The sequence below is a fragment of the Sphaerodactylus townsendi genome, linkage group LG15 (genome assembly GCF_021028975.2).
Source record: "Sphaerodactylus townsendi isolate TG3544 linkage group LG15, MPM_Stown_v2.3, whole genome shotgun sequence".
Classification (NCBI taxonomy): domain Eukaryota; kingdom Metazoa; phylum Chordata; class Lepidosauria; order Squamata; family Sphaerodactylidae; genus Sphaerodactylus; species Sphaerodactylus townsendi.
Window position 1 is genome coordinate 19,141,275 of NC_059439.1, and position 19,304 is coordinate 19,160,578.

Consider the following 19,304-nt stretch of genomic DNA (forward strand, 5'->3'; position numbering starts at 1 on the left):
TGACAAAATATGTTGGTTAAAAGCTGGGATAAAAGGAAAGGTTTGGGGTGGGGCAAGATAGAATCATAGAGTTGGAAGAGACCCCAAGGGCCATCAAGTCCAACCCCCTGAAATGCAGGAACCCATCATCAAAACATTCCTGACAGATGGCCATCCAGCCTCTGCTTAAAAACCTCCAAAGAAGGAGTCTCCACCACGCTCTGAGGTAGTGCATTCCACTGTCGAACAACCCTGACTGTCAGGAAGTTTTTACCTGCTGTTTAGGTGGAATCTCTTTTCCTTCACCTTGAACCCATGACTCCTGGTCCTAGTCTCTGGAGCAGCAGAAAACAAGCTTGCTCCCTCACCAACATGACATCCCTTCAGATATCTAAACATGGCTGTCATGTCCACCTTCTCTTCACCAAACATCCCCAGCTCCCCAAGTCTCTCCTCGTAAGGCATGGATTCCAGACCTTTTACCCTTTTGGTTGCCCTCCTCTGGATCCGTTCCAGCTTGTCAGTATCCTTCTTGAGTTATGGTGCCCAAAGCTGTACACAATATTCCAGAACATTCCAAAACTGTACACAATATTCCAGGATCAAGACTATTATCGAGATCAATACTATTAAAAAGGGCCTACCTCAGAGAGCTGTAATGAAATAAGAGAAGAAATTAAAATGCTCATACTGGTTGGTTGGGTTGAGAGGACCTTGCCCATTGATCTCGATGGAAGTCAGTTTCAGGTAGACAGCTCAAGGTTGACTTTGGCCCTTCCGCATATGCAGAATAATTCATTTTCAATGCACTTTGCAGCTGGATTTTACTGTGCGGAATAGCAAAATCCACTTGCAAACAATTGAGAAAGTGGATTGAAAGTGCGTTATTCTGCATGTGCGGAAGGCGCCTCAACCTTCCACCCTTTTGCAGTCAGTAAAATGAGTACCCAGCTTGCTGGGGGTAAAGTGTAAACAAATGGGGAAAGTTTTGGCAAACACCCCATCATATAGTCTGCCTAGTAAGCATCCTGATGTAAACTCACCCCATGCTCGCAACCCAATGCTCGCAACCTTTATCTTGTTCAGGACCCTGGTTTACTCAGGAGTTAACCCAACTTCAGTGGCTCTTACTTCTTAGTGAGGGACTACATATTTAAGCTTCCTTTTACGCCTGGCTGCAAACCAATGCTCTTGGCTAGCCCACTGGCACAATCTCATACCATTCCCTCCCTCTTGGCCTACCTCGTAAGGTTGTTGTGAGGATGGGGGGTTGAGGGAAACCATACATGCGGATCCTTTACCTCATTCAGGACACTGGTTTACTCAGAAGCTAACCAGACTTCAGTGGCTCTCCTTAGAGTGCCAGCGTGGTGTAGTGGTTAAAAGCAGGTAGATTCTAATCTGGAGAACCGGGTTTGATTCCCCACTCCTCCACCTGAGTGGCAGAGGCTTATCTGGTGAACCAGATGTGTTTCTGCACTCCTACATTCCTGCTGGGTGACCTTGGGCTAATCACAGTTCTCTCGGAACTCTCTCAGCCCCGCCTACCTCACCAGGTGTCTGTTGTGGGGAGAGGAAGGGAAAGGAGCTTGCAAGCCACCTTGAGTCTCCTTACAGGACAGAAAAATGGGGTATACATTCAAACTCTTCTTCTTAGCAAGAGACTACATATTTAACCTTCCTCTTTATGTCGGGCTGCAAACCAATGCTCTCAGCTACCCCACTGGCATAATCTCATACCATTCCCTCCCTCTTAGCCTACCTCACAAGGTTGTTGTGAGGATGGGGGGACCTGAAGGAAGCCATACATGTGAATTGTTTACCTTGCTCAGGACCCTGATTTACTCAGAAGTTAACCTGACTTCAGCGACTCTTACTTCTTAGCAAGGGACTACATATTTAAGCTTCCTTTCGCACCTGGCTGCAAACCAATGCTTTCTACCCTGCTGGGATAATCTCCTACCATTCCCTCCCTCTTGGCCTACCTCACAAGGTTGTTGTGGGGATGCGGGGCTGAAGGAAGTCACGCACGTGAGCCTGGGAGGGCACGCAGAAGTAACAGCAAGCAAGTGCCCACCCCACGGAAGGAAGTGCAACATCACGGATGGGGGACAGTCCTCATCTAAGGAAGCAGGCGGTGCTGCAGAGGGGCACAAGCAGCCCACTTTCCCTGGGCAGGGGGAGCTGAAAACCTTCACCCTACGCATTCCCACCCCCCACCACCGGGTCTGATGCATCCTTTTCCTGGATGGGAGGGCCCTGCCTGTTTCTTTAGCCTCCCCCCCCCCCCCGCCCATCACACCCCACCCCACCCTCCTTCCTGGCACTGTGTGTGTGCAACCCTCCTTGCGCAATGCCAGCCTGCCAGCCCCGCCTCCTCACCGGGGGAATTTCGGTCTGAGATCACTGCACCTCCCCTCCCTCCCTCCCTGCAAATGGCTATAAATCCCCCCCGCCCGGCCGCAGCTGACACCAGAAGCGAAAACCGCCTTGCTTACACCGCCCTTGGCCCCTTGACCCGCCCCAGGATGCTGGACGTCGACTACCCACAGTGAGTGCACAGAAGTCTGCCTCGGAGCAGTGCCCCGGGACCGAGTTTTCCTTTCCTTTGTTTGCTACCCGAAAGCGCGGCCTCTGAGCACGTGCAAAGTGCAGAGTGGGGCCGCTTGTCCAAATGCGCGACGTTGGTTTGCTCGAAAATCAAAATGGGGCAGCGATTTAGGCACCGAAGGGTTAGAAAGTCACTTTCCTGGGCTCTTTCCTCGCAAAACGGAGCCGGCGTTTCTGGGGTGGGTGGCTCCAGAGGCTGGGAAGGCGCCAGCCAGGGCTTTTGGGGGCTTTCCGGCTCGTGGAGGTGGGGGGAGCCGCGGACCTGATCTCCTCGATTCAATGCGAGGATCTCCGCGAAAGCAAGGCGCGAGTTCGAATTCTGGAGCTCTTCCGGGTTGGAGATGCGCTCTTGCTTCGGCGATTGCTTTGGCAGCTCCTCCGCCTGCTGCCAATCTTGGTTGAGCAACCTCTTAAAGCACCATTCAGAGCAATCTGTCCTAATTGAAAAGGAAGGCGAGCTACCCCTTGGAAAACCCTAATATTGAAAAAAATGTTGACATGACTCAGAGGCGGTGGGATGAGTGGATTGGGCTTCCTAGGTCTGTTTCATGTGTTTTGTTGTGTCTTTGTGGGTTTTTTTTTTTTGCTTTGGATCTTGTGGGCTGGGCTTTCTGTGCCGTTTGACTGAGAAATAGGCGGCGGAAGGCTTTGGTATTTGGTTGTCACTGACATATTTTGCTGCATAGATCAGAATAGGTCTGTGATAGAAAAATGGAGCGTTCTTGCTTTGGGACCATGTGTTTTGGAGGGAGACCTGATATCATTTTTTGGGGTGCTCTTCGTGAAAGAAAACTTCTGCCAAAGGAAATCGAAGTAGAAGCCCCTTCACTTTCCTCCCCCCCCCCCTATTTAATTTTCTGCTCCGCTGTCAGGTGCTCAGTGCAGCTCTAACTTTCTCCCTCTCACTTTCCCTGGCCTTCTCTGGTTCTTTTATGCAAATACTGAGACTTGCAAAGATGGGGGAAAAAAGATTTGAATATTTCCTTAGCTCAAGAGCTTGTGACTGTTGGCACATAATGCTGGCTTGCATGGGGGGTGGGGGGAAGTGAAGGGTGTGTACAGCCTCCATGTCTAACAGTCCCCCCCCCCCCCCGAGCGAGCCGCCACACCACATGAAATCCAATGCGCTAAGAACGTTGGCCCAATATATTGTCACCTCTGCAATCAACTGGCTGTCGTGGGTTTTCCAGGCCGTGAGGCCGTGATCTGGTCGTTTTAGCTCCTGATATTTAGCCGATGGGTGAAACACCAGCAGCGAAAACTACCAAACCATGGCCACGCAGCCCAGAAAACCCACAGCGGCCTGTTGGGCTAACGTTGGGAGAGACCCGGTTTCAGGTCCCAACTCTGTCCTGAAGCTTGCAGGGTCATCTTGGGCGTCTTCTTGGGCGTCTCTTGTAATCTGACCTACTTTACAGGGGCGTTGTGAAGAAAGGCATTGGCATGGAGAGCCAGCGTGGTGGAGTGCTTAAAATGTCAAGCTAGGAAATGAGTTGGAAGTGACTTGGTAGCCCTTTACATGCTGAGCCCTTTACTGAGCCCTCCGGGGATAGGGCGGTATATTAAATCTAATAAATAAATAAATAAATAAATAAAATACACTCAGAGGGAACCTTGCCTGGATGTCCTCGGCCCAGTTGTGTTCTCTCAGCCAAATGTACCTCGCAGGGTGGTTGTTGGGAGGATAAAATGGCAAATGATGTAAACAGCTCAGGGTATCCTTTGAGGAGAAAAATGGAACATTAATATATCTAAATAAATCCATCCATCCGGTTGCTATTCCTCCCTTATTATAACATCCCTCTCACTCACCACTCCATTTTCCCCTCTGTGCTCCCCACCTTCTAATTTCATATTTTAATCTTTCAAGTACCCTCCACCCTATTTGCATTCCCAGAAATTTGGAAGAGGTCTTTCATTTATTATCCTGTTGTGTTTGATTTGCCTCTATAGGACTTTGAGTCCATGCAAAGTGCTTTGCACACAATCCCGGTTTTGTTTGCCTCCAGAGTGGTTCGCCCCAGCCCCCTTTATATTGTGGATGATGGGTGTGTGTGTGTGTGTGTGGGTAATGTGGCGCGTATGGGTGCCTGACTGAAGGCTGCAGCGGGGTGGGATTAGAATCCAGGTCTCAAATCAGTCACCACCACCAACCCACTGTTGCAACCCCTGTGGCTGAATTGGTGTAGAAATGTATTCAGTGTGCCTCAGTGTGAAAAGTAACAACTCAGCCACTCCATCCTACTTTCTTGTGGCCCATTTCAAGAATCCTCATAGATCTAGCTCTACCCAAAGCATCCTTGAGGCTGGTCTTTCTTGTTTTCGTCTTATTGAGAATTTAGAACGTGGGTCCAGAGCAGGTATCATAGGGGAGCGGGAACTTGTATGAACTTGTATACGGATACAGTAAAGAGTTTATTTAAAAAATATTGTGGCACCCTATGTCCAGGGGTGAAAGCTGGGAGAGCCAGTTTCAGACGCCTCCATATGTGGCCTCAGTTCCCAGTCTATAAAATGGGACTAATAGTAGCCCCAACTTTTTGCTTCTGTGAAATGAAGGCTTTAGTTTCAGCAGATACCATAAAAAGCTTGCCTCATTAAATCTTTCTCAGTTTCCCTATTTATTTCTATAAATAGATCTTTATTGAAGTTTTCTAATATAAGAAGAAGAGGAGGAGGAGGAGTTTGGATTTATATCCCCCCTTTCTCTCCTGCGGGAGACTCAAAGGGGCTTACAATCTTCTTGCCCTTCCCCCCTCACAACAAACACCCTGTGAGGTGGGTGGGGCTGAGAGAGCTCCGAGAAGCTGTGACTAACCCAAGGTCATCCAGCTGGCATGTGTGGGAGTGCACAGGCTAATCCGAATTCCCCAGATAAGCCTCCACAGCTCAGGCGGCAGAGCTGGGAATCAAACCCGGTTCCTCCAGATTGGATACACGAGCTCTTAACCTCCTACACCACTGCTGCTCCTAAGTAAAATACCACAATTTAAGTGCCATTAAGGAGTAATACACCCATCTCAAACAGATTGGTAAAAATAGTAAAACCAAAGCATATAAGCCTGGTAAATTTCTTCTTGTTTGCTATACCTCAACTATACTATTTAACCAACAAAACTGTAACAAGGAGATAGGAGATTACTACAGGTTAAAAAAAAATATCTACCACCCACCCTGACTCCCTAACTCCCTTCCCCCCTCCCCTTGACTTCCCCCATTTCCCCATAGTTTCCCTATTTATTGTAGCCCCCCATCTCTCATGGTTTTCATGCAAGTCAAAAATCCCGTACACAAACCTACAGACCTGGATCTGTTTTATTAGCGGCTTAATCAACCCGAGCCTTTGCTAAGCAAGTGATGGGGGCCCTCATTTTAATGGACGGAGGCAAATTTTCATGCAAAGAATTGTGTACACCTTTCTTAATTTTGAGACTATTTTGGATCTGGTGTGTTACTGTAAGAGAGAATGGGGAAACAGGAAAATGTGAAATGGACTTTCCTTGTAGATTTCAGTTAATTGCCTATTATTTATTGATTGTTGACATTTTTACTCTGTTTTTTTCCACCATGGGGACCCAAAGTGGCATACAACATTGTTTGCCCTTCTTTCGTTATCTCAAATTTCCGGGCCAGAGTGGGGATTTGAATCCGGCTCTCCCAGAACCTAGTTTTCCACTTGGGCCATTGCACCACACCAAACTTTTGATTGCTCCGGTTGTGAGGTTCAGACAGTCTGTAACTGTAGTCCTTTAACAGTGTGATTCTCCAATCATTCATTCTTGAAGAATATATAATATGAAATGGTTTACAAAATTATATTGCAATAAGTTAATCTGCAAAAAAGTTGTATTATGAAATAAATTGTATACCTTTATTAAGGGAAAAATAAATATGGATTCAGTCACTTAACAGGGGAAGTCCAAAGCAATAAGTATTGGGCAGTTACATCACAATAAAAGGGATAAAATCGTGATTATGGGATATTGAAAGGGCCTAGATAAGAAAAGAAATTTATTTAAATTACCAAAGAATAGTGAAGTAACTGATTTGATTTAGATGTATTGAATTATGTGTTATTGTTATGGGTAGTTGGGGTAGGATAGATTATGTTTGGGTAACTGTAAATGTGGGTCATTTGTTACATGTTAATATTTGTTGACGGCTTATGTGTTTCAATGGTTTCATGTATGTTTTATGTTCAATGTGTTTTTTAAAGAAGGAAATTAATAAAAAGTATTATGGAAAAAAACAGTATGATTCTCAACAGTGTGACTCTACAGAGACTCTACAGAGAGTCTGAGTGCATTGACTTCAGTGGACTTTGCAGGATGGAACTCTGTTTAGGGTTGTTTTGTAAAATCCCTGGACGGCCCTAATAAAGGCCCCTTCCGCACTTGCAGAATGATGCACTTCCAGTCCACTTTCAATGCGCTTTGCAGCTGGACTTTACTGTGCGGAATAGCAAAATCCACTCGCAAACAATTGTGAAAGTGGATTGAACATGCATTATTCTGCATGTGCGGAAGGGGCCAAAGAATCAAAACACCACAATTATTTTCCCCTCTGCCTGCAGCCTTGTTACCTGTTCTGATCATTCCCACCTCCTATTTAATTATGGTTGCAGGAATTCTTCCCAATAGGTGTAATGAACATAAGGGTGGAAAGGGTTAAGGAATGGGGAAGAGACTTAATGTAGCCTATAAAAATATCCTACATGCTAATTTACCTTTTCTCTTTGCAGGTTTGAAGGATCCCAGTATGGATATATGGTAAGGAAGTGGCTCAGTCCTGTGGGAATGGAGCAGAATAGCAATCCACGAGCTTTAGCAAGCCAGAGACCCCTATTTTGATTTAAGTTTTATCACAGACCCCTCCAAGTCTGCCCTCCTCCTCCACTGAGCCTACCGTGTGCCCAGAGTCCTTCTTTCCAAATGTGCAGTGAAGCATGCATGCCCATAGAAGTCACTGTCTTCAAAACTACAGTGAAAAACCCCATTTAGAACTGAGTTAAATACTGTGCAGTGTTTTTATTGTTAACTGCTTGGTGTGAAGGTGTCTGTTCTTACAAGGAGGTGTGAATCCTCAGAAGTTCCCAGGCCCAAGTTTGAGAAATCTGGGTTCTTTTCGCACATGCAGATTAATGCACTTTCAATGCACCTTGCAGCTGGATTTTACTGTGCGGAATAGCAAAATCCATCTGCAAACAATTGTGAAAGTGGATTGAAAACGCATTATTCTGCATGTGTGGAAGGGGCCCTTGTCTTGGCGGCTCAGACCCTTGATGATCTTCTTGGAGGGAGGAAGTCCATCTTGCCAATCAGGATAAACTTGCGAGCCAGGTCGTCTTGTTCCAGCTTTGGGAGAGGAGCAAGGATTTTTTAAGTGTTGCTTATAGTGCTCTCTGTTCCTTCTAGTATCACACTGGCAGCATCTACGATTTGGATTCTTGCAAGCAAGAACTCTCATTTCCTTCCTGCATTGTAGACCCTGAGAGCTCCCCAGGTAAGCAAGTGTATTGGGGGAATATGCGCTGGGATAGCATAACAATGATAACATGCCTAGATTTCAGCAAATAATGTTCTTTCAGGGCCAGACTAAGAAGTTTGGATTTATATCCCCCCTTTCTCTGCTCCAAAGGGGCTTACAATCTCCTTTCCCTTCCCCCCTCACAACAAACACCCCATGAGGTAGGTGGGGCTGAGAGAGCTCCGAAGAACTGTGACTAGCCCAAGGTCACCCAGGTGGCATATGTTGGAGTGCACAAGCTAATCTGGTTCCCCAGATAAGCCTCCACAGCTCAAGTGACAGAGTGGCGAATCAAACCCAGTTCTCCAGATTAGAGTGCACCTGCTGTTAACTGCTACACCACGCTGGCTCTCTAAGAGATGTTGGCGACCTGTGATCGGTGTAGGGGAGGCAACATGGATCAAGATCGCAGCGACAAAAAGGGTTAACCTTTCTTGTCCTGCGTCTTTCCCCCCAGTGTAAATTGGCCCTTTGGCTGTGCTGCTGCTCATTTGCTTGGGGGGGGGGGAGGGGGAAACCCCTCAGCCAGCACGATCCAAACAAGGCTCTCCGTTGCTCCTGCTTAGAGAAGAGATGGGAGATCCTAGCATAAATCTGGAATGTCTTTTGTAGGTTGGCCCTCGCTTGCTACAAAGCCCCGGGGCACGGCCATCATTTGTTCTACGAGGCCAGTGATTCCCAGCCTTTTTTCCCTAAATTGTACCCCCACCCCGTATCAGAATTAGCATTGAAGAAATTGATTTCAAACTTAACTTAAAAGCCTGTCAAAAACTGCAGTTCATAGGGAAAACACTGAACAACTACCGCCCCAAACGCTGCGCAAAGGCAGCCTGCGCTCGGATGTTTACAAAGCAGAGGAGAGTGAGAGCCTGTGAAGAGGCGCATGCACACCGCAGAGGCGTGCTTGCAAAGCTCACAATGCTAGAGAATGCAGGCTTTCCTCAAAGTTAAATAACAAACGAAACCTGCACCGCCACTTGCCACAACAGTGAATTAATTTCAGAACTTTTGAATCCTGGAATCATAGAGTTGGACGAGACCCCAAGGGCCATCAAATCCAACCCCCTGCAATGCAGGAACACACAATCAAAGCACTCCTGTCAGAGGGCCATCCAGCCTCTCTTAAAAAACCTCCCAAGAAGGAGACTCCACCACACTCCGAGGTAGTGCATTCCACTGTCGAATAGCCCTTACTATCAGGAGGTTTTTCCTGATGTTTAGGTGGAATCTCTTTTCCTTCACCTTGAACCCATGACTCCTGGTCCTAGTCTCTGGAGCAGCAGAAAACAAGCTTGCTCCCTCACCAGCATGACATCCCTTCAACTTGTATTTTGTCTTACCCTATTGGCCTTGAGGTACCTTTTCCCTCCATTATGTAAATTTTTTCACGTACCCTCAAATGTTCTGGTGTGTACCCCTTGGCGTATGTGTACCCCATGTTGGGAACCACTGTATTAGGCAAAAGGCCAAGGAGTCTTACAGCCAGAGGTGGGATCCAGCAGGTTCTCACCAGTTCCCGAGAGTGGGTTACTAATTATTTGTGTGTGCCGAGAGGGGGTTACTAATTGGGTCTGCTTTTCTGTTAGAAATTCCATTAGGTCCAAAAATCATAAAGTCCTGTTGTTTCCTATGAGGCTGGTTAGCGAAGGCAGAAAACGGGATAATTCTCCCTGTTGGGCTGTTTTAAAAACATGCTTTAGAAATATTGTAAAGTTCCTTGTTTAAGGAAAGTATCCTTCTTCTGATTTCTAGAAACAAAATTAAGTATTTGAAAGTATTAAGTATTTGACAGGCAGTCAATTAGAGGAGAAGTAATTGTTTTTGTTGGCAGTAGACGATAGGACTTGCTATAATGAGTTTAAATTATGGACAGAAAGATACCAGCTGGAAATTAGGAACTTTTTTTTTTACAGTGAGAGTTTTTTACAGTAACAGAGAAATTATTAACGCCCCGCCCCTGGAATGCCCGGCCACGCCCCCGCCGTGCCCCGCCCAGCCCCATTGGCACTACGCCACTGTTTGAATCCCACCACCATGGGAACCTGATACTAAAATTTTTGGATCCCACCACTGCTTACAGCACTGTAACGGATTTCTTTTGGCATGCGTCTTTGCAGAGTGGAGTTGATGCCGCAGTGAAACTGTTAGCCCTTCAGCGGCTATCAGAGCTCCTTCTGGGTTCGCAGAGGAAGTTTCTGCTGTGTCATCAGATGGTCAGAGAAGAGTCTTGCAGGCACATCTTCCTGTTTAGCAGCAGACGAGAGCAGGAAAGCCGCTCTTCCCCTAATCTCCCTGTTTGCTTATGCAATCTGGATTTAGACATGCACTCGGTTTGCCGCCTCGTTTCTGGGACAGGCTTTCTTATTCGATGCTTGGCGAATGTCCGTCGCAGGCGTGCTGTGCTCCTTTATTTGGGAAGCAGTGCTGCATTTTTGGGTCACTGGGGGGCTTGAACGCACCTCCTTTTACAGAGAGGTTTATCAATGTCTGCTAGTTGTGGTGACTGAAGGGAGCCTCCATATACAGTGGCAGCAGACCTCAAAAGTAGCAGATCTCCTCATGAGCGCGGACTCTTATCTGCCGAACGGGATTTGTTTCCCTGCTTCTCCACTTGAAGCTGCTTGGTGACCTTGGGCTAGTCATAGTTCTCTCTGAACTCTCTCAGCCCCACCTACCTCACAAGGTGTCTGTTGTGGGGAGAGGAAGGGAAAGGAGACCCTTAGAGCTACTCCCAGTTTGAAAGAACAGTATTGATTCAGTTTTAGGCAGCTTCATGTGTTTATAAGGATCTCCCGCTCCCAGCAGTGTTCCTGGTGCCTTTTGGCTTTATGTACCAAAACCTAGAAATAGGAAGCAAGGCTGTGGCGGAGGGCAGGGAGCGGGCTCCAGTTTCCTATAGCCTAGATCCCTCGTGGCGTCCAGAGTGGAAATTGTCTGCCTTGTTCTAGTTGATCCTTACAGCAGGATCTTCTTTGTATCAACCCAGACGGCATGCAAGATTATCTTCTTTCTTTATCTTCATTAACCTTTAATAGGCATAGATAGATCAAGATTTACACAGACACATTCTGCAGTCTCAAGTATAGTTCAGTAGCAAGGAAATAGTCCACATAACTTGACGGTTGACTTCGAGGGATTCAAATCACTTCAGATTTTTTTTAAAGAAATAGCCAGAGCAAATGGCAGTAAATACCCCTACACATCAATGTAAAAATACAATCTAATATAAAATTGCAATAAAAATAGATCTGTTTAGCGAGTTAAAAGCAAAATAATACAGCAATAGGTATCCTATCATGCCGAATGAAAGATTATCAAGATCACGGTGTCTCGGAGTAAAAAAGCTCTCCTCTGAAGTAGTTACAAGAGCAGTGAGCCCAGGGAACTCCCCAGGTGGACAGGAAAATACAACTTTGTAAATAAGCAAAAGGGGGGAAAACCCCTGCAAAAATCACCTGGTAAGGGCTGAGCATGCTTCAGGTGGTGCAGATGGTTGAGAGTGGCCAAGAATCGGTTAAAGAGCCAGCGTGGTGTAGTGGTTAAGAGCAGGCAGATTCTAGTCTGGAGAACCGGGTTTGATTCCCCACTCCTCCACCTGAGTGGCAGAGGCTTATCTGGTGAAACAGGTGTGTTTCCGCACTCCTACATTCCAGCTGGGTGACCCTGGGCTAGTCACAGTTCATTCAGAACTCTCTCAGCCTCACCTATCTCACAAGGTGTCTGTTGTGGGGAGAGGAAGGGAAAGGAGCTTGTAAGTCACCTTGAGTCTCCTTACAGGAGAGAAAGGTGGGATATAAATCCAAACTTCTCCTCCTCCTCTCCTCCTCCTCCTTTAAAGAGGGAGATGAGAAGATACGTTAGCATAGTCCTGAGGGCCCACAAACTCCTGGAGTGAGAGTTTTGGGACACAGCAGGGCAGGGTATAAATCCGCATAGAAAGTGGAGGCTGGAGTACATTCTCAAGACAAAGGTGGGCCACTATCTCTAGTTGACATCTCTGTTGTCCCCATGTGCAGGGGAAGAGAGAGCAGGGCTTGAGGCAATGATCTGGTAAGCAGCAGAATTCTTTGTCTCAAGTCCAACCCAAAAAGACCTGGAAAAGACATTTAGTTAGCTCCATCCCTGTTTGATCAGCACCTTGGTAGTTGACAAAATCTGAGCCTCGGGGTCTTCTGGAAGTAGCAGGAGAATCTGGCAGTTTGGTCGAGATGATGAATTGATTTTGCAAAGCAGTGCTTTTGTCATTTAAGAGCTACCTGGTCTCTCTTGCCTCTCTTTTTTCTTTAATGTAAGAATGGTGTTTAGGGATAGCAAGAGCGTTAAAAAATAATAATTAAAACGCCAATGATCCAAAGGCGATCAGAAAATTTTGGGGTTTTTTTCAGGATCATCTCTGGCATCGTCAAAATTCTGAGAGAGGCTTACTACTGTTGTGAGCGATCGTCCCTGTGTGTTCTTCCTGGGGGTGGAAATTTGCACACGCATATACACGCTTTTTAAAGCGGAAAATGTTTACACATTGTAGAAAACTCACTAAAAAAACCCCACGACCCTTAGAAGACCTTTTTCATATTTTTTTTACAAAGGAGAACATTTAACAAGGCTTATTATCACCCCTTCACGTTGAAAGAAGCCCCCTCTTATGGAAAGAGGCGTCATTGCAGGCTCTTGGCGTTTTGACGCTGCGCCCTATGCAAAGTGACGGTAGCCGATTTGCACAGCTTGGGACTCACAGTTACTGGCAGCACACAGAAAGGCCTTTGTGCCATGCAAGGAACACCCCCTTCCACTACCTGAGAGAGCCAAGTTTACGTCAAAGCTAGGACACCAGGGTTGTCAAAGGACAGGCATGAACTGCCTGTCAGCATGAACAGACAGTTGAGCCTACACAACTGTCTGCTCATGCTGACAGGCAGTTCATGCCGCAGATCGTGTGTCAAGTTGAATGGCGAGTCATTTCTTGGCCTAAGCAGCGGGCATAAGCTGGGGACCACTGGCAGTTTACTTACTCACTTTCTTTACAGTCTGCCTTTTTGCCGAACATCAAGGCGGATTACAAAATTAGAAAACAGGAACATTTTTAAAAAGTAATTGAAATGCCACAAACCATTCAAAAACCGGATTCCAAGAATGAGCAGTTTTTGTCACTTTGAAAGCCCTCCCAATTTACCAGGAAGAAGAAGAGTTTGGATTTATATCCCACTTTTCTCTCCTGTCAGGAAACACACACGAGTTTACAAAAACTCCTCTTCCTTACTCTCCCCACAACAGACCTTTTCTGAGGTAGGTGGGGCTGAGAGAGTTCAGAGAGAACTGTGACGGGCCCAAGGGCACCCAGCAGGCTTCATGGGGAACCCGGTTCTCAGATAAGAGTCCACCTGCTCTTAACCACTACACCACTCTATCTCTCAGAGCCAGTGAGGTGTGACTCCGACCAGCATTGAGGAAGAATGTCCCTCCAGGCAGTAGTGGGATCCAAAAATTTTAGTAACAGGTTCCCATGGTGGTGGGATTCAAACAGTGGCGTAGTGCCAATGGGGCTGGGCGGGGCACAACGGGGGCGTGGCAGGGCATTCCGGGGGCAGGGCATTAATAATTTCTCTGTTACTGTAAAAAACTCTTACTGTAAAAAAAAGTTCCTAATTTCCAGCTGGTATCTTTCTGTCCATAATTTTAAACTCATTATAGCAAGTCCTATAGTCATAAATGACCTGGAAGTAGGGGTGGGTAGTGTGGTGGCCAAGTTTGCAGATGATACCAAATTGTGTAGGGTGGTGAGAACCACAAAGGATTGCGAAGAGCTCCAAGTGGACCTTGATAAATTAGGTGAGTGGGCTAAGAAATGGCAAATGCAGTTCAATGTAGCAAAATGTAAAGTGATGCACATAGGGGCAAAAAATCCAAACTTCACATACACCAGCTTACAGGGGTCAGTGCTATCAGTCACAGACCAGGAAAGGGATTTAGGCGTCTTAGTTGATAGTTCCATGGGAATGTCAACTCAATGCATGGCAGCTGTGAAAAAAGGCAAACTCTATGCTGGGGATAATTAGGAAAGGAGTTGATAATAAAACTGTAAGGATTGTCATGCCCCTATATAAAGCAGTGAAAGGACCGCACTTGGAGTACTGTGGTTCAGTCTCCCCACGCCACATCTCAAAAAAAAGGATATTGAAGAGATAGAAAAAGTGCAGAGAAGGGCAACGAGGATGATTGAGGGACTGGATAACCTTCCCTTGGTGAGGAGAGGCTTGCAGCGCTTGGGACCCTTTTTTAGTTTGGAGAGGAGACGCCTGAGGGGGGATAAGGATTGAAGTTCATAAACATGCTTGGGCTAGAACATGCTGACAGAGAGAAATTTTTCTCTCTTTCTCACAATACTAGAACCAGGGGCAATTCGCTGGAAAATGCTGGGGGGAAGAATTAGGACTAATAAAAGGAAACACTTCTTCACGCAACGTGTGATTGGTGTTTGGAATATGCTGCCACAGGAGGTGGTGATGGCCACTAACCTGGATAGCTTTAAAAAGGGCTTGGACAGATTTATGGAGGAGAAGTCAATCTATGGCTACCAATCTTGATCCTCCTTGATCTCAGATTGCAAATGCCTTAGCAGACCAGGTGCTCAGGAGCAGCAGCAGCAGCAGAAGGCCATTGCTTTCACATCCTGCATGTGAGCTCCCAAAGGCACCTGGTGGGCCACTGCGAGTAGCAGAATGCTGGACTAGATGGACTCTGGTCTGATCCAGCAGGCTAGTTCTTATGTTCTTATGTTCTTACTGCCAACAGAAACAACTACTTCTCCTCTAATTGACTGCCTGTCAAATACTTAATACTTTCAAATACTTAATTTTGGTTCTAGAAATCAAAAGAAGGATACTTTCCTTAAACAAGGAACTTTACCATATTTCTAAAACATGTTTTTAAAACAGCCCAACAGGGAGAATTATCCTGTTTTCTACCTTCGCTAACCAGCCACATAGGGAACAACAGGACTTTATGATTTTTGGACCTAATGGAATTTCTAACGGAACAGCAGACCCAATTAGTAACCCCCTCTCGGCACACACAAATAATTAGTAACCCACTCTCGGGAACTGGTGAGAACCTGCTGGATCCCACCTCTGCCTCCAGGGCTGTGGCCTGCCAAGAGGATTGGTTGAAGGACCAACCTTTTTTCAGCATCTTTCTTCCCAACAAGTACCACAGCCAGCCTGAGGCCCATGAAGGAAAGGAGAATGTGTAAAATAGGATTGTTCAGGAGGGCCCATTTATAAAGGGAATGGTGGTTTATGGCACTCTTTATCACATACCTTATCTTGTTCTCACTTCATTGTTTTCTAACAATGTAATCCTGGGGAGAGTTAACACCTTGCTAATCCCATTGACTTCAGTCAGTGTAGAGGGGTGTAAATTTGTTTAGGATTTCGCAGCCTGTAATCCAGTTTTTGCATTATTTCTGATACTCCTGTCTTGTTTTTCTGTTGCATTGGGGTTTTAAAAATCTTGTCATCTACCTTGAGCCTCCGCAAAAATAGCATACTATGAATAACGTCATTGATAGGGGGAAAGGAGGATGAAATGGTATGAAGGCTGGAGACAGGATCATCAGCAAACAGTCAGAGGGGAAGTTCTATATCTGATTTTATATACAAACCCAACAAGGACTAGAAAGTTGAGTTTTTTTAAAAAAGAGATAGCTGAATTCTTGGCCTGATTCAAGATTCTGCATGTGCCACAAACCTGTGCATACCGTGTTTCCCCGAATATAAGACAGTGTCTTATATTAATTTTTGCTCCCAAAGATGTGCTGTGTCTTATTTTTAGCGGATGTCTTCTTTTCCTGTGTTCTGTTTGTCGGGCATGCTTCCAAACAAAAACTTTGCTACGTCTTACTTTCGGGGGATGCCTTATATTTTGCACTTCAGCAAAACCTCTACTATGTCTTATTTTTAGGGGATGTCTTATATTTGGGAAAACAGGGTATATAGAATGAACAAGCTTGACCCATTATTTTTATTTTCCTTCCAAATGAATAGAGATGGTTCCACGTGTGAGCTTTTTTTTGGAAAGTTCTAAATTCTCGGGTTCTCTTTCTGACTTAGCGATTGCTTTTACAGACAGCTGTGTGAACTGGCTCGAGCTGCAAGAGCCGGGCTACGCTGACTTCGAAGTGGGGCACTTGGCCCAGCTCCAGAATGTCCAAGTCGCCTATGTGCAAAGCTCTTACTCTCCGCCCTCCCTGGAGTCAGTCTACAACCATGCTGAGATGATGCCCTTGGAGAACATGTGTGTTGGATCCAAGGATGAGTTTAATGCTCAGGTGAGGGGAATGCCCAATGGGGAAATAGAAATGACAGGATGCTCTAGCAGAGGCGTATCTAGGCAAAATGTAGCCCGGTGCAAAAACTGAGCCCCCCCCCCCCTATATGGGCAGCCATTCTCCCCCACCATGACCAAACAACATTTTTTTGCACCAGGTCTTGAAGTCAGTGTATGGACCCGGGGAGGGGGTGGGGGAAGGATGAGGGGGCGGGAGTGATTTTCCACCCCCACATGACTAAATGGCCGCAGCCCAAGGGGCATTTGACCCCATATACCCTTGGGCAGTACATGCCTATCTCTAGTGCAGGTGTGTCCAAGTCTGACTGTCTCCCGTGGTGGCGAACCTTTGGCACTCCAGATGTTATGGACTACAATTCCCATCAGCCCCTGCCAGCATGGGGCTGATGGGAATTGTAGTCCATAACATCTGGAGTGCCAAAGGTTCGCCACCACTGCCTATGATTCCCATCAGCCCCTAGCTTGAACATCTGGAGGGTCAGAGTTTGACACCCCTGGTCTAGTGTATCCCGCACTGTAGGTGGGGCTGAGAGCCTTGTGCTCCTCCCAGCTCCTCCTTTAACCCTTGTTGTTTTAAACACTTATAATGTCGTCTGGCTAAACTCTCAAGGCCAGGAGACCGGACTTCAGTTTGTCATTTTGTGGGCTGGGACTTAGATAATCCTGTCATCAGTGGCCAGGGTGATTCATTCTGGATCAAGTATCCGTGTGACTTTGACTCTGTTCTCCTGTTTGCTTTGGAAGCGGCCAAGCCCGCCCTTGGTGACTTTCTCAGCTCATTGTCAGGAACAGCCCCGTCACATGCCACTAGGGGTTTCGTGTCTGTTTTGAACACCCTCGAGCGGCTGAGGTGTTTTTCCCTGTGTGGAAGTGAGGAGGTAAAGGGTGTGTGTGGCCCATTCTTTTGAGAAGGCAACTTTGGCCAGGAACATCTGCTTCAGCAGTGGCGTAGGAAGTTAAGAGCTCGTGTATCTAATCTGGAGGAGCCGGGTTTGATTCCCAGCTCTGCCACCTGAGCTGTGGAGGCTTATCTGGGGAATTCAGATTAGCCTGTACACTCCCACACACACCAGCTGGGTGACCCTTGGGCTAGTCACAGCTTCTTGGAGCTCTCTCAGCCCCACCTACCTCACAGGGTGTTTGTTGTGAGGGGGGAAGGGCAAGGAGATTGTAAGCCCCTTTGAGTCTCCTACAGGAGAGAAAGGGGGGATATAAATCCAAACTCTTCTTCTTCAATCGAATCGGTAGACCTCACCTAGCCATAACCACATTTCAACAAGAATTTTATTTTGGTCGATCCAGTCACGTATCTCTCATGTAATGAGTCGTTTGGTCCTAAAAAGCCAGAGAATCAGGGCCTGCATAGGCCCGCACGTACAGAAAATGACTTGAGTCAAGTTAATCCTTCCTTCAAGCTTGTGGCATCATTTCTGCCTCCACAGATCTACATCCCATATGATCACTATTCTGTTCCTGAGGCTGCTTCCAGCTCATCTTCTGAGGAGCCACCTCTCGAGTTGTCTGATAGTGAATCGGATGAAAATCTCTTGACAGGATTTGATCCAGGTGGGTGCCTCCGTCCCCCATTCTTAAATTTCAAATGTGTCTCGGACGTACAGATTTGGCTCAAATTCTGAATACTGCCAATTGGTTCTTCTGGCCTCTGATCTCCAGAATTCTCTCAGGATCTAAATCAGAGACGGATCTGGTGGTGGTAAGCCAGGATCCTTCCTTCTTTCAACATAAGAGCTGTGGCTATGCTGAACTCCGTGGCTTCGTGTTGATGTGTTTGGGTAAAGGAAGGGGAAAGTGAAGATGGGGTATGAGTCTGAAATTGTGTGCATCGAGGAATGCTGCTGTAAATTTCGTTGTGCGTGCACAATGACAATAAAATGCTTATGCTTATGCTTAAGAGGTATCACAGTGAATTCTTTTTGCAACAACCTTCCAAATCCTGGAGCATCTCTTGGGCAGACTATATAGGCCCGCACATACAGAATAATGTACTTTCAATCCACTTTCACAACTGTTTGCAAATGGATTTTGCTGTTCCGCACAACTGCAAAGTGGATTGACAGTGCATTATTCGTGTATCTAATCTGGAGGAACCGGGTTTGATTCCCAGCTCTGCCACCTGAGCTGTGGAGGCTTTTCTGGGGAATTCAGACTAGCCTGTGCAGATTAGCAACACACGCCAGCTGGGTGAGCTTGGGCTAGTCACAGCTTCTCGGAGCTCTCTCAGCCCCACCTACCTCACAGGGTTTTTGTTGTGAGGGAGGGGGGGAAGGGCAAGGAGATTGTAAGCCCCTTTGAGTCTCCTGCAGGAGAGAAAGGGGGGATATAAATCCAAACTCTTCTTCTTCTTCTTATAAAAAGCGACTTCTGTCTGCCCTCCGGAGTCCGAAGGGGTCTTGAGAACAAGATCCAATCAAAAGAGTAATCCGCCCACTCAGAGGGGGTGAGAACTGGTCCCCCCAGCTATAGGCAGATAGGCAAAGCAGGATCAGCCTAAAAGCAGACCTCACAAAGACCTTTAGCATAAAGCCTTTCTTTGCATATCTGTCAATAGTCGGGAGTGGTCTCCTCACCCACTCAGGTCTGGATTGATTACTCTTTCGATGGGGTCTTGTTCTAAGCTCAAAAAGGATTTTGAAGAGATAGAAAAAGTGCAGAGAAGGGCAACGAGGATGATTGAGGGACTGGAGCACCTTCCTTATGAGGAGAGGCTGCAGCGTTTGGGACTCTTTAGTTTGGAGAGGAGACGTCTGAGGGGGGATATGACTGAAGTCTATAAAATTATGCATGGGGTAGAAAATGTTGACAGAGAGAAATTTTTCTCTCTTTCT

General features: G+C 46.6%; 1 protein-coding gene across 1 annotated transcript; it reads left to right on the top strand.

Moving 5' to 3' along the window:
* Positions 1-2,384: 2,384 nt before the first annotated feature.
* SPIB (Spi-B transcription factor) lies at positions 2,385-19,093 on the top strand. The gene is made up of 6 exons (XM_048516457.1): positions 2,385-2,530; positions 7,331-7,358; positions 8,004-8,091; positions 16,236-16,438; positions 17,901-18,071; positions 19,028-19,093. The coding sequence occupies exons 1-6, from the start codon at positions 2,415-2,417 to the stop codon at positions 19,091-19,093; spliced, it is 672 nt and encodes a 223-aa protein (XP_048372414.1). The 5' UTR covers positions 2,385-2,414.
* Positions 19,094-19,304: the final 211 nt, after the last annotated feature.